The sequence below is a fragment of the Perognathus longimembris genome, chromosome 10, assembly GCF_023159225.1.
Source record: "Perognathus longimembris pacificus isolate PPM17 chromosome 10, ASM2315922v1, whole genome shotgun sequence".
Taxonomy (NCBI): domain Eukaryota; kingdom Metazoa; phylum Chordata; class Mammalia; order Rodentia; family Heteromyidae; genus Perognathus; species Perognathus longimembris.
Window position 1 is genome coordinate 8,831,659 of NC_063170.1, and position 24,129 is coordinate 8,855,787.

A 24,129-nucleotide genomic window follows, 5' to 3' on the forward strand; every position below is an offset into this window, starting at 1 on the left:
CCTTGGATGTTTAGCATTCTTAAGATACAAATTCTCCCCATGAAGTTTACTGCTGAAGCAAAGGCAACTGGTCCCAACGGTGCAGAGGAGGACTCTGAAAAGACTCCCCGGCATCCAACAGGCCCTTCATGGGGCAACTGAGGACTGTTTCTTGAGTGAAGACAGGGACCGTGACTTGTCTTCTTGCCATTCTGGCACTTAGCACAAGATCTGGCCTAGGAGAAACCTTGAGAGCCACTTCTGAGATGGAAATCCTCTTACGAGTTGGGGAAGAGGCAGCAGAGGCTCTGCTCTAGAGATTGCTCAGGATGAGCTCTTGTGCTAGTAGGACTAGGAGGTCTCTTGGCTTCCTCAGAATAAAGCCTTGCTTGTCTGCATGCAGGGAAAAAATCAGCCCGAAGAGTCAACAGTGCAAGCTGCATGTCTTAAGGACCAGCCAGGCAGCTCTGCTGCCACCTGTGCAAAACGGTCTTCCGTGGCCTTTCTAGGCTGCTCAATTATTCATGTGCATCAGGAAGTCAATGGCTGCGCTCTCCTCACTTGCCTGCAGCCTCTGTGTAGCTCATGTGATGTGAATTCCTATAGGGCCTGATTCTGAGCTCTGTAACTGCTAGGCGGAACTGCTGTTTAATAAGGCTTGATGATCCCCCAGTGCCTGTTTCAGGGGTGAGAGTGGGCACAACCAACCATAGGGGCCAGATCTGGGCATGTGATGCAGTGATACAACCCAGAATGGTGCCTCTAGAGGGAGGAGGGCAGCCATCATGCTTTCCGCAGAGGCTATGTGGCTGACGGTTCCCGGTGTGTTCTGAGGATTTCCAAACATCTCAATGCTTTGGTGACCTCAGACCCAGGGAAAGCAGAGCATAGACAGGCCCAGGGTGCAGATGCAGCCCCTAGTTAAGCCTTTAAATTGCTCTCTCAGGCGCACTGTCCAACAGAAGCACAGAGAGGCACAGATAGGACTTGACATTCTCTGATTTCAATTGAAAAGGAAAAAGAAGCAAGTGAAATTAATTAGTTCAGTACCTTTGAACTCACCCAATTCATCTTAAAATACCATTAGTATTTCAACATCCAACTAGCATGGTAAATATAAGGATTAACCTCTGAAATCCAGCATGCACTTCTTACTAGGAGCATGTAGTAGCTCAGGTGCTCAGCACAGCAATCCATGCCTGGGCCTATCCAGCATTTCCTAATCAGATCTGACAATTTCCTAGATGCTCCCTCCCCTCGGCTGATGGCCAGCACTTCCTGTCTGATCTCCAGGTCTCGGTTCCCCATCCTGGCTGTCCTCCTGCAGAGCTCCTTCTAGAGTATTCTCTGTGGCTTGGACCTTTTCCTCAGGCCACAGATCCTGTAGCCAGAGCAGCTTTGTTTTAGAGGTGGCGATGCCCACTGCAGCCCAGGGACTGACATGAGGCAAATGAACGGTGGGGGACAGCTACCCCCACCCCAGCCTGTTCTTCCCCAGCCCTGTGCTCTGAGATCTGCAGGAAGCACCTTTCTAGCAGGAGCTGCAGGGTGTTCGGGACACCACATGGGACCTAGGGTGTCACAAGTACTCTGTGCCTGCCAGACCATTGCCACATTTTAGTTGAATCACCTGCCTCCCTGACAGAAAGGTCTTGCTTCACTTAACCTGGCAAGCTCAGTTTGACACTGGCCTACTAACATCCCCATCTTGGAGCTGCTGGAAAGTAGGGGAGAACAGCTCTGATGGCACAGTGATGACGCCACCAAACATGGGAACAATGACCTGGCTGGCCTCATGATATGTCCTTGGTAGCCTAGGAGCTAAGTTCAGAGACATCAGTAAGCTGGCCAAGGTCCCATAGCCAGGAAGCTGTGCCAGTGATCTGGACCTGAGCAGTCTGACTCCAGAATGGTCCCACTTAGCCCGTGGCCCTTCAAGGGTGCAGGAGCAGGAGAGTCTACGGCAGCACATCCAATGACTCCTGGCAGAGGCAGCAGAGTGGGTGCCAATGTGTATACAGCATTAGGTGTCAAGGAAGAATGGTATCCGACAGACTTTCTGGTGTACTTGGCTTGTCAGAAGGGCAGTGCAAAGTTCAGGGCGGGGAGGAAGGGGCTGGCTGGAAGGCCTCTGTGGGCCGCATTCCAACTCCAAACAGAGCCCCATGCCACCAGGCGGAGGGCCGAGCTCTAATTCACATGCTGGAGGCCAAGGCATCTCCTTCAAGTGGCACCATGTCACAGCCATGCAATGAGGGAAGGAGATCACGGAGCTGGTGTGGAGACTGGCAGGGAGGTACAGACCCTGTCCAACTTCCCCCACCTAAGTGGTGACTAGAGCGAACCTCTCAGGTGGAGGCCTCAGATTGCTGGTGGAGCAGATGTCAGCCTCACCCCACCAAAAGCTTCCTAACTAAAAGGGACCTCATGGTTCTTGTAAGTCAATCCTCCCAAGCAGAGATGAGCAAACCAGGGTCCAGAGACAGTGTGAGATCAACCTAGGCTCTGAGGCCAAGTGCTGAGAAACATCTTCCTTGGACTAGTTGAAGATGAAGGTCACAGGAAGGAGGTAAATGCCTGGGCACCAGGTAGACTGATTTTGGTGCCTGGGAAGGATGGGTCAGGATCTCATGAGTGCCTGAGCAGATGGCTCTGAGCTGCTCTGCTGGGTGGGGCTGGCTGCTGAGCTCTGCGCAGGCGGGGGCTGGGGAGAGATGGAGCTCTGGATCCTAGGCCCTTCCTGGAGAAGGCTGGCTGCACAGTGTGCTCAGCTCCCCTCTCTCGGGCTGGAGCCTAAGATGCGACAGCTTCCACTCTGGCTAACCCTACCTATCAAGAACAAGAGGGAGCTCGCGTAGTTTAAAATACATTTCTACATCGGTTCCAAAAAGTCTAGACAAGTTACTCCTGGGGCTTCTGAGTTATTTCAAGGTGTCTGCAAAACCCTATTTTCACCAAGCATTTTCTCATAAAGCATCGCGTAATGAGTGTCTTACACATGTACGTACTACCATTTCCAAGTGCGTGGCTCTGCTGTGGCTATTAAAATACAGACTTAACGAATAATGCTTCTGATACCACCAATAAATAATACGTTCCAGTGGTTCTCTCTGGGAGACAGCACTTTATTTCTGTGATGTCTAACTTTTTATGGGGCTCACATTACAGCTCTAATCAAATTAGAAGAAAGGTAAGTCTAAAAATAGTTGTTTCTGAATTCAGAGTTGCCTTTTTTATTTTTTAAGTACTAGATCATTATATATTCTTTTCAACCAGCAGTTGCTGGGAGCTCAGAAGCACTAATTTCTAGGTCGTTCTGTTTGCTTACATATAGGGCAACCAGCTACCCCAGAAGAATGGTACTGTGCCACTGAGCACAAGAAGAGAGACTTCATACAGCAATACCTGTCAGAGGACCCTGTTGAATGAGTGTCACGGTGACCAAAAGGCAACTCTGGAACTCTCCCAGTGTGCCTAATGAAGCTAAGTGCAGAGGTTTGGTGACAAACAGACCCAGGCCTTGAGCTCTTGCTTGGCTTTTTCATTCATAGGTGATGCTTTACCACTTGAGCCACCTCTACTTCTACCTTTTTGTTGGCTTATTGGATATAAGACTCCAGTGGATTTGTCTGTATAGACTAGTCTCAAGCTGTAATTCTGAGATCTCAGCCTCCTGCATAGCCAGGATAACAGGCATGAGCTACTAGCATTGGATCTGAGGAGTGTTTTGTGAGACTGAATGTAGTAGCTAAGAGTGACGAAGTGCCAGGCACTGTCCATGTTCCTCCCATACTTTAACTCATTTCTGTCACATTCACTACAAGGCTGACACTATCATTATATTTAATTTATAAATTAAACCTGGCAGTCGGGTGCACCAGGCCCTTGACTCCACCCCCTCCAGTATTCCCGGGAGAAACTGCACAACTGATGTGTACGCCCCTATGGTGTAACTCCTCTCTTCACATCTACCTTGGCTGAGCTTGCTTCCTCCATCCTGGTTTCCTCCCCCAGGGCAGCTGGACTTCAGCTTCCATGACCTTCCCATACTCAGGAGGGCTGAGGGGCCTGGAGTCCTTTAATTCCTTCTCTGCCTCAACTGTTCACTCAGACCCACTGTGTTTGGTGCTCCTGCTTCTCCAAGCCACACCTGAGCCCAGGGCTTCCCCCTCATGAGGGAGAGGCAGACAGGGAGACAGGCAGCTGTGTGCCCTTTAGTCAGTGATCTCTCCCATGTCTAGTTCATCTCTGAATCCCTGAGGGTGGTCAGGATTTCATGTGAATGTGTCTTCCTAGACACGGGGTCCACAGCGTTCATCAGACTCTCTGAGGGCTCAGAACGGTCACCATGTTTGAGTTTCCCCCAGGAAACTCCTTCCACCCTCAGATCTCCCCTCTGGCCTCTACTCCTGGCTGGGCCCGCACTGAGAGGACTGGGCAGATGTGAGCTGTGCTCTAGGCACGCACCTGGGAGACTGCAGGCTCATTTTGTTTGGTGTCACCTTGAACAATGCCACCTTGTCTGAGCTCAGCCTCTCTCTGGTGGCACCCCTGGAGAAATGAGTCAGGGAGGCCTGGGGCCCCTTATTCCTCTCTAGCAGGGAGGGCTAGGGAGTCAGACTATGCTACTGCCCACAAGACCTCCCTGGACCACAAGTGAGAAAGCACTGGATAGAATTGTTCTGGTGTGGCTTTTTAAATGGGCACTGTAGGATTTGGCATCGGCTCCTGAAGGACAGGTATAAACCAAACCTGGTTTCAGCTAAGTGGTTCCTGGCTGCAGCACAAGAACTGAGGCCTCTGCAGGCCCAGCCCAGGCTCCCAGGTTGGCAGTGGAGGATCACATCAGCTCACAGCCTATCAGTTACAGCCTGCCTCTGCCTCCTCCTCTGTTTTCCCGCTACCACTCTCTTCAAGTGTGACAGCCTCCGTGGCCCACTTTACAAGTCTGCAACAGAGTTTTTCATTGCCGGAGGGAGTACCTAAATCCAATCCTGCCATTCCTATTTCCAGTGCTGGTTCCCACAGCCTCCAGGATCAGAGCCAAAGACAGCAGCGGTTTCATGGGGCTACAGCACCTCTGCCCAGGCCTCCTCTAGCTCCGAGCTCCAGACACCAGTGCCCACATCTGCCTCCCCCTTGCTGGCTGCCTTCCTCACGCACCCTTATTCTTCCTTCTCACCCAGGGTGCCCTGAGTTTGGCTCAAGCTACATGCCTACAGGCTACTTTTGCCTCACTGCTCTCCTGTCTCTTCCATCCCATCCATCAGCAAATCCTAGTAGGTACCTTTGAGACATGTCTTCCTAATCTGCTATCTCCTCAAGGTGAGGCCCCATCCCTTCTCACTGGGGTGGCTGCAGTGGCTCTCCAGCCCCCTGGGACACCTTGAACCCCGCCTAATCCATTCTCTATACAGCAGCTCCTAATGCATCCTTTCTCATCCTCAAAATACAGAGAATAGTGCTGCTGTCCTGGGATTAGATACAAGCAAACGCTAAATGATTTTGGCTAGAGGATTTAGTACAGGCTAGGCCTTGGGAGCAACTTCTTTGTCCATCACCATGGGTCATTACTCTCTGCCCGAGTGCAAGGCTTGGGCACCTGGTGCTTGGGCACCAGGCATGGTGGCTTGTGCTCCAAACACCATCTGTAGAGCAGTCAGTCCCCTTTCTGACCACAATGATTCCTGACCCCATTCTGGTAACTTTCTGGCTACTTCTCTGCCTCTTTACTAGAGAATCTCAAGAGCAGGGGCACATTTGGCTGGGAGGGGGAGGGAATTCTTTATCTTTATCTTCAAACCCGATAGGTTGAGCACAGACAGGTGCAAATGACCAGCCCTTGCTGACCTGCTGCCTGTTGTGGGAGCAGTCTAAGATACTTCAGCGCTGTGGACTTGAAAAGACCGTCCTTAGGATCTTCTGTGGATAAGAGTCTCTTAGGACTGAGCATCCATTTTTCTCTTCAGTGACTTGCTTTCCAGGCCTAGGTTTAATGTCAAGTTCAGAGGAAGAAATGCATTGTAGGAAAGCCACTACCCAGTGAAGCCACACAGGTACTAGTGCCTCTTAAAAGGAACAGTGAGGGGCAGGTCCAATGGAGTCAGACTGGAGCCTAACTGCGACACTCCCTCCCCAGGGAACCCCATTACCCTTCAGGAACATGGTGGGAGGTGGCGAGGCACGGGATTATTTGTCTGCTTGGCCTGCACTGCCCTCCTGTGGAAAGCTGTGCTATGACAGTTGCCCTGGGAGTGTTGAGCAGTTCCTGCATTTGGGAGTCCAACGCATTCTTGGACTCTGTGCTTAGCTAGTCCTCCAACAGCCTTTCTCTTGTTGTTCTTGTAGCCCCACAATGTCTGGACAAGCAAAGGCATCTGCAAGTGTCACTGCCATAACCCAGCATGAGCTGGGTTTATGGCCAGGCAGGATGGCACACACTTGTAATCCTAGCACTTGAGAGGCTGAGGTAGAAGAATTGCTGAATTCTAGGCCGACCTGGGCTACACAGGAGACTTGGTCTCAAAAAAAACCACCCAAACCCAAAACAAAATGAAAACAAAACTAAGTGCATTTACTGACTTTGAATGGTTTCAAATCCCTCCCTCAAAGCTATCTGTTCACAGGAAGTAGGCGGGCTGGGCTCTCCAACTGCCTTCTAGATCCCCTCCTTACTCACATCCTGTGGACACAACCAACTTCTCAGTGGCCCCGGCAGTTTGCCTTGGATCTTTCCTGCATGCAGTCCTCCGCACTCAGGAAAGACGTGAGCCACTCACTGTTCACAAACACTTCTGGCTGGAACACTCCACTTACCTAGCTGGGGTGAAGACATTGATGCCACTCCCGAAGCTGGAGTCACAAGAGCCATCTGGACCTCCTGGGAGAGGAAGTGGAACAGGTGTCATGAAAGGCTATCTGGTATTTCCTGTAACAGCTAGCTTTTTGTTGGTTGAGATGGAGCTTCTCAAACCTTTTTCCCCTAGCTTTTTTTTTTTTTTTTTTTTTTTTTTTTTTTTTTTTTTTTGCTTTAAACTGTGATCCTTCCAAATAGCTAGAATTACAACCATGAGTCAACCACACCTGGATGCTAAGATTCTTTCTAGACAGTGAAAATGTTTTGAAATTGGTTATGGTGATGATTACATAACCCTAACTATACAAAAGTCACTGAAATGTATACTTTAGGCTGGGTGTAAGTGGCGTGGAAAGTATGTCAATCAAGGGCTTGACACTGGGAAAGATTTAACGGCAATCCACCTGCCTTTCTCCACAGGGCCAACTCAATCCTGTCACCTGTAGCAACCTCACCTCTACATGACGAGGAAGAACAGCGTCTAAGTGGCATCAACAATGGCTTTTACCCACTTAAGGGATAACCTTAAAGACGGCAACCTTTTTATTTTGGAATGTAATTGTGTTTCCTGGGGGAAGCAGGAGAGGCATAGCGCAGTGAATGTTGGGCAGGACATACGGCAGCATGTCTCTGGAGGCCACGTCCCACTCAGAAACACCTACACACTTGTAGATGAACTGCTAGGGCTCAGATATGAGCCTGCAATTCACATTGTCCCACATCTACACTCAACCATCTTTCCTGGGGTCCCTATAAAGCAGGGCTGTCTGGGCAAGGCCCAGACGCAGGATTCAGCAGCCCCCATGCAGTTGGCCTTTAGGGAGGGTCCAGCAATTCCCATGCACATGCAGCAGGAAAAGCACTCAGCTTCCCACAGCCTCACATGGGATGTTAGTCATCTCTCCAGTGTTTGCCAACTTGATGAGTAAAAGGGAAACTGCTTTACTCTGCAGTCTTCTGATTCCCAGTTACACAGAGCATCTTTTGTTGCCCTTTTGTGTTAATTCTTCCTCAGAAAGCTGCAGAGTGACACAGTGCTTACAAGCAGGAACTCTGCAGCCCCCTGGTTGCAGCTCGAGCTCTACTCCTCAGTGCTAGCCATGGGACACTGAACAAGCCACCGACCCTGACTCCCTTCCTCCGCCTGTACCATGATGGTAGGGACAGTGCCTACACCTTAGGCTTGTTAGTGTTTACAATGATTTCTGGCACATCCTGAAAGCAATATAAGCATTGTTTAAAAAGTGCTATTGGGGTTTGAACTCAGGGCCTTCTGTTTGCTAGGCAAGTGTTCTACCATTTGAATCATGCCTCCAGCTCTTTTTTGAGTTACTTTTCAGATAGGGTCTTGTGCTTTTAGCCTAGGTTGGCATTGGACCTCAAGTCTTCTACCTCTACCTCCTGCATAGATGGGATTACAGATATGGCCCACCATACCCAGCTTGTTTAATGAGATGGGAGGGGTTCTTGCTAACTTTGTGCCTGGGTTAGTTAGTCCCAAGCCCTGATTTTCCTGATCTCTGGCTTCTGAATAGCTGAGATTATGAGTCACTGTGCCTGGCCTAATCTTTTTCTTTTTAATTTAAAATTTATTGTAAAGGTGATGTACAGGGTAACAGTTACATAAGTCAGGTAATGAGTACATTTCTCTTTTCTCCCACTTTTCCCCCTCCCAACCTCTCTCCACACCAAATTGTAACATTCATTTCCAATACAGTGTCTAGTGAATATCACTGTTGAACTGGTTCACCCTTTATCCCAGTGTTTCTGTGATTCCCCTTTCCTACTAGTGGTGTGGCACAAGTTGTTGAGCACTTGCCTACCAAGCATAAGGTCCTAAATTCAAACTTTAGCATCACAAAGAGAAAAAAAAAACTTAGCAAAAAAATGTCGAACTTGTGCCCAAGAAGCCATAACAATCTATTTGGAATACAGGGGACAGATGGGTATGGCAAAAACTCCAGGGGAACCCCACCTTTTCAAAACAACAATTTCAAGATAGGAGAAAAGAGAAGTGATACCCATCACCATATCAATCCATGTCTCCTGACAGTCTGATTCTAACTCAAATTATGTATACAAAACTCATCATCCAGGGGCTGGGGATATAGCCCAGTGGCAAGAGTGCCTGCCTCGGATACACGAGGCCCTAGGTTCGATTCCCCAGCACCACATATACAGAAAACGGCCAGAAGCGGCGCTGTGGCTCAAGTGGCAGAGTGCTAGCCTTGAGCGGGAAGAAGCCAGGGACAGTGCTCAGGCCCTGAGTCCAAGGCCCAGGACTGGCAAAAAAAAAAACAAAAAAAAAAACTCATCATCCAGGTGCAGTGCTCATGCCTATAATTCCAACACTTCCGAGGCTGAAGCAAGAGAATCTGGAGTTTGAGGCTGGCCTGGGCTTATATGGCAAGACCCTGTCTAGAAAAACGAAACATAAACAACAGCAAAAAAGAAAGAGAGAGAAAGGAAAAAGGAAGAAAGAATTGAATCTATCTTTGAGTCCTTGTAATAGAAACCCTAAATAGCTATGTGGTAATATTAAGTTCTTAATTATTCTTTTATTTTCTAAAGTGTGATGATGGCATTGTGATGATTTTTATAAAAGGCATTTTGATCTCTAAGGAACACATCGATTTACAGATGAAATGGTATGGTGTTGGAGATGTGCTTCAAGTTAACCAAGACAGGTGGAGGATAGGAGAATGGAAGCAGAACTGGTCATAAGTGTATGGAGGGCTCAGCTGAAGCAAACTGGGGGTATCTCATGCTTTTTATTCACTACTTGCCAGGCATTTCCTAGGCTCTTTACAAACTCCTTTAATTCTCTTAATCACTATACATAGTTGAATTATTACCTCCATTTTACAGATGGGTACACGGAGGCCTTTGGCCAGTTAGAGGCAAATGTAATTGTTTAAGTAGGCTCAGTGAGGCTATGATGGCTGGGAGGTTAGGTGTATCAAATGCATTTTCGATTCATAGTATTTTCAACTAATAGGTTTATTAGCAGGATGAGACCCTATTATAAATTAAGATGGTATACCACATGTTACATATGCAATAATCTAGTTTGAAACACATAGCCACATTGTACCTTAGGTATTACTCCTACTTAACAAATACAGAACCTTAGCCTTAGGCTGAGCAATGGAGCCATGAATGGTGGTACACACCTGTAATTCTAGTGTTCAGGAAGCTGAGGCAGAAAAGGAGGATCCTGAGTTCAAGGCCAGTCTGGACTACATAGCAAGGACAAAGTGAGGCTGAGCAAGGATGAAGTGAGCTCAGCCAGGACTAGCAGACAGTTTGTTTAACCCCCAGAATCCCTCCCCCTCCCCCCCATCCCCTGTTGGTCAGGAGGCTTGAACTCAGGGACTGGGCACTGTCCCTGAGCTTTTTTGCTCAAGGCTAGAGCTCTACCACTTTGAGCCACAGCAGTACTTCTAGTTTTCTAGTAGCTAATTAAAGATAAGCATATCTCATGGACTTTCATGCCTGGGCTGAATCTGAACAACAATCCTCAGATCTCAGCCTCCTGAGTAGCTAAGATTACAGGCAGAAGCCACTGGCACCCAGTTGAACCCCCAGAATCTTTGCTGTGACACCTGAGGCAATTGGGGATTGTCACAGGAGCAAGTGGGGAAGGCTACACTGTGGATCCCCCAAAACAGGGCTCAGCGGGAGCTGCCACAGAGGGAGACAGACTGGGAGCAGTGGGCACAAAGGAGGGGATTGGACTGGAAGCCTCAGCTCTGTGCTCCACAGTGGGTGTGCACATATGTGTATTATGCACACACCAAGGGTTCTGCCTGGAGGCAGGCCATGGAGAGCCCAGACTGAGGCCGGAAGACAAGACAGAGGTTCCTGTCACAGCAGGTTGACAAAGGAGAGGAAAGAGTTAAGTTGTGGAGGCTGAGGCTGGGCTGAGCCTGTTCACTGCCTAGCTGGGTTATCTCTGTCTCTGGCATGCCTGGGACTCTGCTAGACATTTTGGTAAGACTGTGATTAGTTACAAGCTGAGCAGGGCTAAGAGTGAATGTGAAGCTGTCAAATTAGCTGTTGCTGTCTCTGGGAACTACCATAAAGTGTGCTTTTCATCTGCTGGAATTGCTGTTTATGAGGCAGTAAAATCCTGAGCCAAGCTGCTTGAATGTGTCCTGGTTTAGGGGAATGCTCTCCTGAGCAGGCAGCTGCTTGAAGAATACTTAACTTAGAAAGGGTAAAAAGGATGCATTGGCCGGGAATCGAACCCGGGCCTCCCGCGTGGCAGGCGAGAATTCTACCACTGAACCACCAATGCTCTGGCCCAGCGAGAGGGTTTCAGTGGCTATAATGACCCACAGAATAGAACAGCTCCTTCCCAGACTGCTCTGATGTAATCAGAAAGGGTGGGCTGCCAAGTCTACTTTAGGGGAAGAGGCATTAACTGTGTGTGTATGTTTTAAATGAGATCTAATTCACATAACATAAAATTTCACTTAATACAACCTCACAATTCGAAATGTACAACTGGGTTAAAAAAAATCAAAAAGGTGTGCAAACATCATTGCAACTTAGTTCCAGAATATTTTCCTTACTCCTAAAAGAAGCCAGGCTTTGTAAGCAGTTGGTTCCAGGGCTTCCCCTACTGAACCCAGACAACCACTTTTTACTGCCTGACTCTGGACTATAAGGCACTTTCACGTCAAGCCAGAACCAAAGCAAAGTTAATCAAGGAAAAGAAAATCCCTCAATTCTCTCCCAAACCAGATGTGTAATTGTTTTAAGATGTATGATTTTAATTATGTATATATTAAAAAATTAAAATATGTCAAAACTTAGACACTGATTGCCTTTTGGTTGTGGACAAGTCTTGCTGCTTTGTATTTTTCTGTTTTGAAAATGTTTCAAAATAAGAATAAAACAAAAAAGAAAACCAAAAGGAATTATCTTGTTGCAAGTTTACAAAGCATGTTTATCCCTGAGACTTTTAATTCCTCTTATTAAGAAAGCTTTTCTCTTGAAAGGCCTGCAATAACTTATTTCCTCAAATCTTCTTTTTCCAGTTACTTAAATAAAAAAAAAAAAAGTTTAGCAGCCTGCATTGGCCGGGAATCGAACCCGGGCCTCCCGCGTGGCAGGTGAGAATTCTACCACTGAACCACCAATGCTCCAGCTGTAGGCCGTTGTGCCTCCAGCTGTTTTGCTGGTCTCACTTGTAGTATTACTGGCAGAGCTGCAACCTGACTCCAGGGGCACACCCACAGGAGGCAGGCCCAATGGGGCGGTAACTCCTAACTGATGGTCTGCCCAGATCTTCAACAGAGAAACTCACAAGCAGTAAAGGGAGAAAATGCTTTAGCAGTGCTTTTAGCTCTTACAGAAAGTTCTAGACGTTAATCAATTGTCCTTACAGACTTGTATCAACTTCCTCTTGAGCTGACTGCAAAGGAGGATATCACTGGGAAGCTGATCGGAGCTCTCTCTGTGAGGACAGGGTCAAAGAACTCTAGATAATATTTAAACTCCAGACCCCAGGCAACACAGAAATGGTTTTCTCTAGGTTATGGATAAACACCAAAACAATGTCTAAAGAATCTGAAAGGAACACACTAACATTATTTTTTAAAGGCCTGAGTTTGGGCAGTAGACATCCTGAGTACTGAGAATGGCTGTGGTAGCCAATGGCTGATGTCAAAGGCCAAGAACACAGAAGTCCTGTGCAGCCTGGGGCAGCCAGGCTCCACACAATGATTTATTATGGCGGAACCCAGAGAAGGATTAAGGGCAACATACAACGAATGGTCTCTGAGGAGTTAAGAGCACGGGCATGGGGCGGGGGAGGGGAAGGGCAGCAGGTTTCCACGCTAATCCCACCATGCACTGGTGATGAGGGCCTGGGGATGGGGAGTAACAGTTCCTGCTTCACTGGGCTGTTACTAGAATGAAACAAGGCCACAAGCCAAGTCCTAGGACCTCGGTGCACGAGAGGTGAGATGGGGATGTCTACTCACCACTAGCTGTGCCTTCCTGCTTGGCCAGGGAGTTCTCAGGGTTGAGCTCGGCTTGTCTCTGAACTGCTGTCTTTGGCTCATCTGGCTCATCATCCTCTGTGGTGACGAGCTTCATCAGACTCTGGTTGCACACGTTGGCCACCTCCTTGATGCCTGTGCCACTGATGTAAGGAATAGCCTCATGCAGACCCCTTTGGCTTGATGTGTCTGGTCTTCCTGGTTTAGTCCTCCCCAGAGGCTGTCAGTGGGCAAGCAGGCAGTTTGACCGGAGTCTCCCATACCCTAGCCCCCTTGTGAACCTTTTTTTTTTTGGGGGGGGGGTGTCTTCCTACCAATAGGACTTCTACCACTTGAAGTGTGCAGTTGAGATTAGAGGAACAGAACTTTGGTGCCTGGAAGAGTGACTTTGAGGTCTGTAAGTAAGCAGATGTGGCCTGGGAATAGCCAGCTTTCATTTTTTGTGTGTGCCAGTATTAGGCTTGAACTCAGAGTTTTGCTTTCTTGCTTAGCTTTTTTGCTTAAAGCTGGTGCTCTACCACTTGAGTCATACTTCTACTTCTGGCTTTTTGGTGGTTAACCAGAGATGGGAGTCTCAGAAATTTTTCTGCCCAGGCTGGCTTCAAACCATGATCTCAGATCTCAGCCTCCTGAGTAGTCAGGATTATAGGTGTGAGCCACCAGTGGCCTACTCCAGCTCTCCTAATCCATGGTAAGCCCCATCTCATTCTTCCTAGATGCAAAGGATTATTTGGAGTTGTGAAGGAGATACTAAGGGTACCCCCTCGCCACTTAAGGTCCCTCTACTTCACAACCTCCTCTGAGAATGCCCTCCCTTCTTTTCTCTAGAGTGAAGGATACTTTTCTTGCGGTCATCGTAGGCCAGGCAGGGCAAGACAGCTGTCAGGATCCCAGAAGAGTAGGGTAGCATCACTCGGCCAGCCAGCTGGATGAACTCCCGCATCCAGCACATGGCCGTCAGCTGGATCAGGTCATCTGGAAGGGAAGTCGGTGGGCTCTGGAGGGGTTGGCTGAGGCAGCCAGCGTGGGGGGACATGGTCTGCATTGCTTCTAGCCTTGCCAATACTCCCGTGCCCATGTAAACTGGCTTTTTCCAAAGGAAGGTCCATGCGGAGAGCGGGCTGGACGGGAATGACCATGCTGAGCTGGACTGTGGAACAGATCCACGTACCCTTGTAATGTGACTCTGTGTCTCATTTGTCTAGAAGTAGCTTTTATTTCCCTACCCTTTCTCCCTATCTGGACTGGCCTTGCTACTCTAGACTATAAGAGCCTGGCTCAAGCCTCAGCTAGAGACCTTGTCCTGTCTCTCTTGGAATCCTGCAGATGCCATTTAAATATGCACAGATCAGTCTGCTGAATGATGAGGCATGAGGCACTGGAACTGATCACCTATTACCCCAGCTGTCAGCCAGGCACTGCCAGACCTGAGCGAGGCTGTCCCAGACCACTCCATCCAGTCACTCTTGCAGCTGACTGTACTGGTGCATGATCAGGCCCAGTCTAACTGGGGGGAGGAAAAATCATTCATCTGACCTGCAGACTCATGAGCAGTAAGAAGGTGCTATTGTTTTAAAGCATTTATGTTTGTCAATGGTTTGGCACCCCACAAAAGCTGACATATGCAATCCTAAGCTCCAAACATTCCAACCCTAAGTGCGTTGGCCACACCTGCTAGCAAGAGGAGCTCCAGATCTTCACTCCAGGTCAGACGAAGTGAAAAGATTTCCAGGTCAACAGAGAATCTGGCTCTGCTGCTTACTGAGACCCTCTACAGCATGGCTCCTGCTGTCCAGGGTCATGCAGGTTAGCTCCTCCCACAGCTCTGGCCTGCCTCCCCCCCTGGGGCTGAGGCAGCGGGAGAGGAAGGGGCATCTGGGGAGGCAGCGGGGCCTTCACACTCACCCGTGGTCTGGCAGTGGATCACCAGGATGTTGGCCATTTCAGCAAACTTGACACTGGAGGGGTTCTTCTTAATTTCTTTCAAGAATTCTCCAAGAACAACCTCGCACCTACCGATGAGAAGAAGAGGAGGGAAGAGCACTGGTTGGTGCTCTGGGCTGGCCACTTGTCAGGCGGATGTTGTTTAGACACCAGGGGTATACACCGAAGCACACGAGTTAGGACAAGCATCCCGGGTTCTCCTGCTGGCAGGGGGCTTGAGGGCTGTGCGCCCCGTGGGTCTCAGGAGGTGGCAGCTGCCTGTCCCTCCTTCCACTCACATTTTCCGGATCTCTTTGCCATTGTCGCCCAGGATCTGAAAGAGTCCATCCAGGATCTCTGGCAGGTAATCCAGAAGGTTGATATCTGGCACAGACTCCAGAACCAGGATCTGACCAAGGGAAAGCAGCAGAAGGGAGAGTTGGCCCAGGCTGAGAGCCTTGTTCCCCCCTCATCACTCTGGGGAGCTGGCAGTGAAGGGAACCCTACAGAGGCACATGTCACAGTGGTCAGGTGTTCACGGGACAGAGCAATGGCAGTGATCGTTTTCATTCCACATGCGGAGGATGGCAGTTTGACTCCAAGGTGATCTGGATACCCTGGGAGAAGGGAATGGGTGGATGGGGGAGGCCAGATGAGGCTAGCAAAGGTGACCGTGGGAGGAAGTACTATGGGCATCAGAGAAACGTGGGTGTTTCTTTGAGACAGGGAAAGAATTGTATCCCTTCAGGGGCAAACAGGATGGACGTGTGCTGGGGTCAAAGGTGGATAAGTGTTCTGGATTATTAGCACTGCTGGTATGAGGGTGATTTCCAGGAGGCCAAAGGAACTACAACACCCTTCTCTGTCATGGGGAAGAGTGGTAGGGGAGGTAAACGTCTTTGCTCTGCCTAGGAGTATTAAAGTAAGGGGGATGGCTAGGTATGGCGGCTCAAGCCTGTGACCCTGAGAGCTGATGGGACTGGAGCAGAGGCCCTCTGTGCTGAGAAGGAACCATGCCATGGGCTGGACCGTACCCAGGAGATGATGAACTGCCGGGCATACTGGTTGTTGGAGTAAATCCTCTCCCTTAACAAGGGGATGAAGCCCACCAGGTCAAACTTGTTACTCTCAGTCACAATGTCCTGTGGATGAAAAGAATGTGAGCTGTCGAGAGCCGGAGACCAGACCTCTCTAATCTGCTGCATTACTGGCCCTGGGCAGGCAGGCTTCAGGGTCAAGTGTCTAGGAGGCAAATGGCAGAGGAGAGGTCCCTGGAGAATCTTATCTTCTTATAGGCCAAAACAGGTAGAATGAAAGGTCTGGGAAACTAAAAGAATAGCAAAACTTGACTCCTTGTAGTTTAGTCCAAACACTAGGTGTTTTGTCATGGAAAGAGTGGCGTGGAAGGTAAGCTTCTTTGCTTTGCCTACGAGTTTTAAAATAGGGGCATAGAGAGGTATGGCGGCTCAAGACTAATCCTAGCTTGTCCGGGAGGCAGATCAGGGGATTGTGGTCTGAGGTTAACCTGGGCATAAGTTTGTGAGATTCTATCTCAGTCTGTGGCGGGGCACAGTGGTGTGTGCCTGATATCTAAGCTACAGGGAAAGTACAATGGCAGGCACAGTGCAACCCACTTGTTATCCCCAGCTACATGGGGAAGCACAAGTAAGAGGAGCGTAACCTAGGCATAAAGCAAGATCCTAACATGAAAACAACCAATACAAAAAGGCACTGGAGGTGCCTAGTAAGTGCAAAGAGCCCTGAGTTCAACCCTCTGTACTACCAACCCCCCACACCCCCCCCCCCCATATCCAAAAACAAAAAAATACAACAACTAGGGAAGAACTCCTTCAACACAGAAGAAAAAGATTCTAAAAATAAGAAAAATAAAAGTGATCACAAAGTACCAATACCTTTAAAAGACGGTCCAGGAGTTCAGATCCACTTTTCACATTGGGGTCTGGGTCAGCAGCTAGCTACAAGGCACAAACACAGGAGAGAAACAAAGAGGAAATGGTCACAGTCAAATGTAAGCCAAGAAACCTACCACAAACCCATGGCCGTCAAGCTCATGGTGCAGAACACAAAGTTTGCTCAGTGAGTAGATCTGAGAAAGGCAGGGAGGGGGGTTGGGGGGTGAAACAGAACATAGCTGAGGAGTCAGGTGCAGAACTCACATTGTATCGTGGAGCTCTGTCCTGCTATGAGTGGGTCAAGGGGCTGCTTCCCAGTGACCATCCCCAGGGCTTCCGCAGCTACACAAAGTTACCTTACTCAGCCCGTCAAAGAGAACATTGAAGTGGGGCAGCACAGCACCCCGGGCCACCTTGACGATGTTGTAGAGGGCCTCACAGGCATAGTAGCGCAGCCTGCTGTCTGCATCATTGAAACAGGTCAGCACGGGCTCAATCAGCTCCTTCAGGTAGAGCCCAGAGTCCTGCAGTGGGGAAGAAGGAAGAGAAGACAGATCAGAATGGTAAAAGATGCTGGCTCCACAGCCTGCAGTCAGTTGACATCCTCAGACCTCCGAGAGGCTTAGGCCTCCGAGTTGGGGCTGGGCTCAAAGACCCTTCCCAAGCCAGCTGCCTAGAGGAGGGGTCACATCTGGAGACATGGCTGTAAGGCGTGGAAGCCAGTCTCGCTGGTCTTAAGTGTAGGAAGAGTGGTAATAAAATACAGGTCTGCAAGACGCTGCTGGGTCTTGAGGTATCTGGATGCTTCTGTTAAGAGTGAAGGCCAGCACTGGCGTGTCTGTCCCCCTGGAGAAGGGCTACCTTGCCCAGGGCGATGGAGCAGGCGGCCAAGCCGATGAGCCCCCCTTTCCGGCTGTGGGGGTGCTGGGACAGGGCAAACTCTTGAGATAGGGTCTGGATCACATGCTTGATCTGCACGGTGTTGTTCTGGGCCACAAACTCCCGAACCAGCCTGGAAAGAGAAAGGAGAGCTATGGGATGGGTTGAACCAGGTGGCCCTTGCAGCATGGGGCTCCAGGGAGGGGGATGGGATCAAGAAAGAGGAAGTGGGAGTCAGGTCCTCTCAGTTCTGCTGTAGTCTAAGAGATGCTGGATGGGTCATGGTTGTTTCCCTACTCCAGTCTCAGTTTCCTTTTGTGTATTCCCTTTGGAATGAGGAACTGTAGCACTATCTCACTTTTGAGAGTCCAAGTACATGCAAATCACAATGCTTTATTAGTACTGTCATTATGGAACCCTTGCCCACCTCTTACTCTCACATAGAGGGAGTCTGCATCTGGGTCATTACTTCAGGGGCAGTGCTGGCAATACCCTATCTAGTCTCATGGGCAAGTCCACATCCAAACAAGTAGTGGTAACAAGTGTTGTACATGCTACCACAGGAGCAAGGACGTGCCAGGGCTAACACTTCTTGGGTGTATAGGGAGCCAAATCTTAAAACATGATGACAAGCATTTTCTAGGTAAAGAAGGCAGATCTGGGTGCTTGTGGCTCATGCCTGAGGACTGCTGTTTGAAGCCAGCCTGGGCAGGAAGGCCTGTGAGACCTTTATCTTTAATTAACCACTGAAAAACTGGAAGTGGAGCTGTGGCTAAAAGTGGTTGAGTGCTAGCCTTGAGCACAAAAGCTCAGGGGCAGCACCCAGGTCCTAGGTTCAAGCCTCATGACTGACCAAAAGAAAAGAAGACAGGTGTATTAGTCAGTTATTTTTTTGTGGTTAGGATGAAATAGGAGAAGTTGGCTATTTATGAAGAGAAGTTTATTTAGCTTATGGTTTTGATGGTTCAAGGGCATGGCTCCTGCACCTATCTACTCATGTTCTAGAGAAGGAGCTCTTTGCCATGGCAACAGTGGGAGCCTGTATGATAAGGGTCACATCCTTATGGGGCTGAGGGCTAGGACTGATGAATGAGCCCAGGGCCCCAGGTAGAAACTGAACTCCAGTTCCTAGTCCCAACTCTGAAGAAGCCATAGCACATGAACATCTGTCAAGGATGGAGACATAGAAACCTGTCTCCTGGACTGGACAAACCAGCCAGGTGAGGCCCAGGAAGCTGACAGGGACAGCCCAGTGAGAAGAGTCTCACAGATGCCTTGGCAGACAGCTGGTGCATTGGTGGTTCAGTGGTAGAATTCTCGCCTGCCACGCGGGAGGCCCGGGTTCGATTCCCGGCCAATGCAATGCTGCTTTTATTTTTGTCTCTTTCTGGTTAGCTCTGTCACACAGGAGGAGCCATCCTGCTCAACCACAGTGGACCGGCAGCAGCCCGAGGCACCAGTGAGTCTGGGACCACACATCTGGCTCAGGGAGTCAGTGGGGCTCCCCAGAGAAGCTAGACTGGCTATGGCAGCTCAGAACCGTAGGCCTCCACTGAAGGGGACTCAATTGAACAGCTCTCAGCCCATGCTGGTGGCCAGCAGAAAGCTAGCTATGAAATCAAGAACAGTAGGCTTAACAAAACAAAATGGAATGGGAAGACTCAGACATCAGAGGGGAGACACACCCAAAGTTGAGCTCTAGTTTCTGTCTTATGGCCTGAAGGCAAATCAATTATGCATGCATGTGTGCACACACATTCCACATGCCCAGGCCTACCTTTCTGCTCCCTCCTGCTGTGGAGTGGAGGCTTACTCTTCTTGCAGTGCTGCTGATGTGGCAGCATCAGAGCCTGGGCTGTGACTCAGTATATATACACAGGGAGGCCCGAAATGGGGTTAAAGGAGGTGCCACACAGCTGCTGACAACTGAAGCATTGGTGGTTCAGTGGTAGAATTCTCGCCTGCCACGTGGGAGGCCCGGGTTCGATTCCCGGCCAATGCAGCAGCAACAAACTTTTAAATCTTATGACACTGAACTTGAGATTTCATACTGCCTAACACATGTGTGTATATCATCAAAGGACTGCAAATGGTTTATTACTAGTTTGAGGTTGAAATGGTTTTGAAAAAATTCACTAAATTTCCCTACATTCCACAAAGATCAAAAACCTATTTGTCCTCATCCTCAAAGAATTCAGGATGTGGTGTACCCCACAGTCCATAGGGGCAGCTGCGCCTCCCACTCCTGCTCAAGCAGCCTGCCTGGGAAGCCAGGCCCTGCTTCTGTATGGCACAAATCACAACGGCACCGGGATGGGAGTGAGAACATGCACTGGGCTCCCGCCAGGACCAGAGAGTGGAGCCAAGTCCTCCCCTCCCTCCTATTCCAGGCTTCCGTAGGACCACATCCTCTCTGGCCTCCTGTTACTCCCAGAGCAGCTGGGAAGAGCACTCCACCTGGTGACAGTCTCATATGGGATGCATTTCCCAGGCTCCAGGGGCTCTGCTGGGGTTGGAAGAACACAGAAGGCTCCTTCAGGACTCCAGTGTAAGCCTGGTAAGAAGAGGGAGGGAGAGGCAGGGAGGAGTGAGGTGAGGTGAGAAGAGAATGACTGGTGGGGGGAATGCAGAGCAGCCTCACAAACTTCTGCACTGAGGGTTCTGAAGGGCGAGTAGGTGTAGGTTCTGGACTGTGGAGGAAAAGATGAACAAAGCTGAGAGGCAGCATTTGGTTTGGCAGAATCATGGTCAAGGTGGAGGGAAGTGGGTGGCAGGGTTGGAGAAGGCGCTTGCAGCCAGCAGCATGGGACCCAGAGTGCTTGGCAAGTGGCCTGCCATCTGGGGGCAGGGGAGCAGGGTGAAGATGGGAACTTTGGGGGGAGGGACGCAGTGGTGCGTGGTATGGACCTGAGTGGCACTCACTGGGCTTTAGGACAATGAGCTCACACAGTGAGCACAGGGGTTGAGGTTCTGGTGTCTTCTCTCTGCTGGCCTCTTGATGGAGAAGATGGAAAGCTAGGGTACCTGTGCTCTTCACCTTTTGCCAGCTGGGGTGCCTCTGCCACCCAAATCTTCCCAGGCAGGGCTCAATTCCTACCACTATAGTCCCTGGCCAGAGGATAGCCAGTTCGGGTCTTACAGGACAAGCAGCCACTCAGTGATTGCACTGAGATAGAATATTCTTCATCTCTCCTGGTACAGCAGTGAACACACCAAGATAGAATATTCTTCATCTCCTGGTAAGCAAACACCAGCAGACAAGCAGTGGTTCCCTCTGGAAACTATGCAAACATGTTCTCCAGAGCCTGGGTCTGGGGTCAATCCTAGGCCACAAACAAGATGGCTCTGTCCCTTAAATCAAATCAAGCTCATACTTCTTACTGACATGAATGAGGAATGAGAAGAGAGCTAGGGGCCTCTCCAGCCTGCCTGCACAGCTCCTAACATCTTGCATCCCAGCCAGAGCGGCCTTCCTACTGGACCAGTTTGTCCCACAGGGACACTTCCTCCCGGTCCTTCCCCCAATGCTTCACTCAACCTTCGAGGCCTGACTCAAAGAGGCAGCCCCCTCAGCTTCCTCACTATCTACAAACCGAGCATGTCTCTGAACCCCAAAACACTCAATGACCTTTCTGTAATAAAAAAAAAAAAGTGCTGGTAGATGTCACCAGTTATATTTCTTCTGTCTTTACAACTCCCTGATCAAGTCTCTAGGGGTTAAATGCTATTCTTGGCACCTCTAGCACCAACCTTGTCCCTAGCCTAGTGCTGTGTATACACTAGGGGGCCAATCAACAAACACCTGCAGGCCACTGAATCTGTGAGAAGGCTGGCACCCACTGAGGCAGAACGCAAGCAGTAGGGCAAACCTGGGCAAAGTCTTACGCTGCCAGATTGGTGGCCTGAGAATGGTGTGTAAAAGGAAACCCAACCTGTTGGGTTAGCTGGTATGGAATTTGAATGGTTAAAGGCCTAGTTTTGCCATCAGTTAAAAAGGGACACCTTGTTAACTTGTCACAAGGGACACCTCTGGGATCTTGAAATGCATGCTGGGAAAGACCCAGCATGCCTCAGCTGTGGGCAGGATGTGACCTGAAGTGTGCTTGCTGAGGGGCAGGCACGCTCTGACTCCTTGTAGGGTGCTTCAAAGCTTCAAAACTCTGCTCTCAGCAAGCCAGGGTACAATCTGGCTCTTTACTGGCAAAGTACAGATAGGAAAGCAGAGCAAGTGAAGTTTAACAGCTGACACCCCCAGTTCCAGGCCCAGTCTCTCTTCAAAGGCTCTACATTGTCTCTGCTTTCATCTATAGCTTAGGAGCCAGTGGTGGGGGGTCCTGAAGCCCACCTCATTTTGAAGTCAATACTTAGCACAGAAACTCTCACGATCACGAATCCCTGGGGCCTTTCACTGACACAAAGGTCTTGAGCTTTACTGTTCTATTCAGTAGAAAAGAGAATCCGTGTGTGCCTGGTTTCTCCATAAAAGCACTGAAAAATCTTTTCAAGGAGGTGGTCCTCTAGCAATGGCTTAGAGCTTCCATTTGCAACTGGCCAGCAGGGCCACAGGATGGCAGAAACATCTGTCCCCAGAAGACACGCGTCCCCAACAAGGCCAGCATGAACACATCACACTGATGTCCCTTTCTAAGAAAATGAGCTGCAGGCTATATCTGGACAGTTATCAGCTAGAAGGCCTGAGGTCACCTTGACCACACAGCTATGAGCTGCCTGAAGATTTCAGGAGGTGATTCTTGCTCAGGACAACCTTCACCTTCCACACCTCAAACAGTCCCAGAGAAACCAAGTTCCTTTCCTATGGCCACAGAGGGTCTGCCCTGGGAATTCTCATGCATGGCCCCGGTGGCCCCCGTCTTTCAGTGGCCACAGTCTCTCTCATCTCCTGCAACCCCCACCCCCACCCCGCATGCAAATGAACACACCCAATTAAGGTAACAGTTCTCGTGTGCAAAAGAAAGGCTCTTGGGAGTCAGACACACCACTCTGTCCATATGCTTAGCCCTGCTGTTTGTTATTCAGACATCTCTATGCATCCCTCTACAACTTGAGGTGCTCTGAGATGAAGCTTGTAAGAAGGCAGGCAATGAGTAGCCACTGGCTGAGCATTTACTAGATGCCGGGCAATGTGCCGGGAGCTTCACAGGCATTGATCTAGTTCACACCTAGAAACAAGCAACCCAGGTAGACACGACACACCCATTTACGGTTGGGGAAAACTGGTGTTCAGAGATGATGCGAAACAAACATACATAAGAGCACACAACTTATGGATGGTTCTGAAAAAAAAAAAAAAAAACAATCATCCTGCAACACCTAGCCAGTTGCAAACAGAAACTCTGAACAACCACTGGACACCTGTAGGTTTTTCTGACCCCAAGGCTGAAATCTCTGCCGTGTTACACTTCTCTCTCCCAAGAATCAGTGAGTTCCAGGCACCTTACACTTATTGCACTGAACTCCATTTACATTTATTATGGCACTCAACAGCAATCCCGTTTGCCCTTGGAGACACCCCAAGAACCCATCCTCTGTCCTAGGTGGCAGAGGCTTCAAGCTACAACACTCAGATTCCTACATGTTCAGAGGAGACATCCTCAGCCCAAAGATGGGATCACTGATATCCACAAGGACTTCATGCTGTCTTTAGAGAATGAGATAATGCACCATATCTGGTGCTCTGAACTGTGCACATGCAAATACTAGTACTCAACTAAATTCCTTCTAAGAATGTCAGAACCAGGGAGCAAAGTCAGAACCAGAGAGACAAATGGAGATCTGCATGCACTATCCAGACCACATCCATTAACCAATGTTGGTAGAGGCCCTGCTTTTCTGGCTCCGAGGAGGATACAAAGATAACTCCTGAGGTGATGCTTATTCATGTGTGGTGAAACCTTCAGCATGGACTTGGGTTGCTTTTTTCTTTCTTTTTTGAATCCCCTGCCAAGTCCAATTATCTGTCTCTGTTCCTTGTGTGACACATTTTCTAGGTGGCATATGTATTCAGATGGCATATCCAGGCAGCAATTTCCCGAAGAGAATCGGGGTAAACATCTCCATCTGCTTTGCTGAGGAGTGCAGTAATTTGGTTTTCACTTGCTCACCAGTCTCCAAATAATTGAATGGGAACAGTGAACATGTGCCTCTGGGACAGGCCAAAGACATAAAAAGGCTGAGACTTAACTGACAACACACAGATGGAATGAACACCCACTGGGTATGGTCAGCAGAGGATAAAAGAGTCACAGTCGGAGCAAGAGGCATGTCCTGATCTCAGGTGACAGTAATTGTGACCACTTCAAAAGGTTTGCCGCATACTGTAAAAACATACTACTGACATTCTTCGAAACGAAGACACAATTCATATTCCATACATTTACTATTTAAAGATTTAGTTGTGGTTGGTATGTTCACAAAGTTGTGCAACTAGCACCAGTCAATTTGAGGACATTTTTGCCATTCTCCGAAGAAATTCTGTACCCCTTACTACCACACTCCATTTCCCAAACCTCCTCCCTTCAGCCCCAGCAACCACTAACCTGCTTTTTGT

At 49.2% G+C, this 24,129-nt stretch overlaps 1 protein-coding gene and 4 non-coding genes across 6 annotated transcripts in view; 2 read left to right on the top strand and 3 right to left on the bottom strand.

Annotated features, from left to right (window-relative positions):
- Vac14 (VAC14 component of PIKFYVE complex) overlaps window positions 1-24,129 on the bottom strand; it is an 88,489-nt gene that overhangs the window by 58,021 nt on the left and 6,339 nt on the right. For both annotated transcript variants that reach the window (XM_048355145.1, XM_048355144.1), the window contains exons 2-10: window positions 17,544-17,694; window positions 17,039-17,206; window positions 16,683-16,745; window positions 15,804-15,911; window positions 15,069-15,178; window positions 14,752-14,858; window positions 13,687-13,821; window positions 12,829-12,981; window positions 6,796-6,859 (exon numbers count right to left, since the gene is read on the bottom strand). In XM_048355145.1, the coding sequence (XP_048211102.1) occupies window positions 6,796-6,859; window positions 12,829-12,981; window positions 13,687-13,821; window positions 14,752-14,858; window positions 15,069-15,178; window positions 15,804-15,911; window positions 16,683-16,745; window positions 17,039-17,206; window positions 17,544-17,694 (1,059 nt within the window). The remainder of the gene's footprint in view (window positions 1-6,795; window positions 6,860-12,828; window positions 12,982-13,686; window positions 13,822-14,751; window positions 14,859-15,068; window positions 15,179-15,803; window positions 15,912-16,682; window positions 16,746-17,038; window positions 17,207-17,543; window positions 17,695-24,129) is intronic.
- On the bottom strand, window positions 11,065-11,135 carry Trnag-gcc. Its single transcript has one exon. It is a non-coding gene; the product is annotated as a tRNA-Gly (tRNA).
- Window positions 11,915-11,985, bottom strand: Trnag-gcc. The gene has a single exon. It is a non-coding gene; the product is annotated as a tRNA-Gly (tRNA).
- On the top strand, window positions 18,853-18,923 carry Trnag-gcc. Its single transcript has one exon. It is a non-coding gene; the product is annotated as a tRNA-Gly (tRNA).
- Window positions 19,493-19,563, top strand: Trnag-gcc. Its single transcript has one exon. It is a non-coding gene; the product is annotated as a tRNA-Gly (tRNA).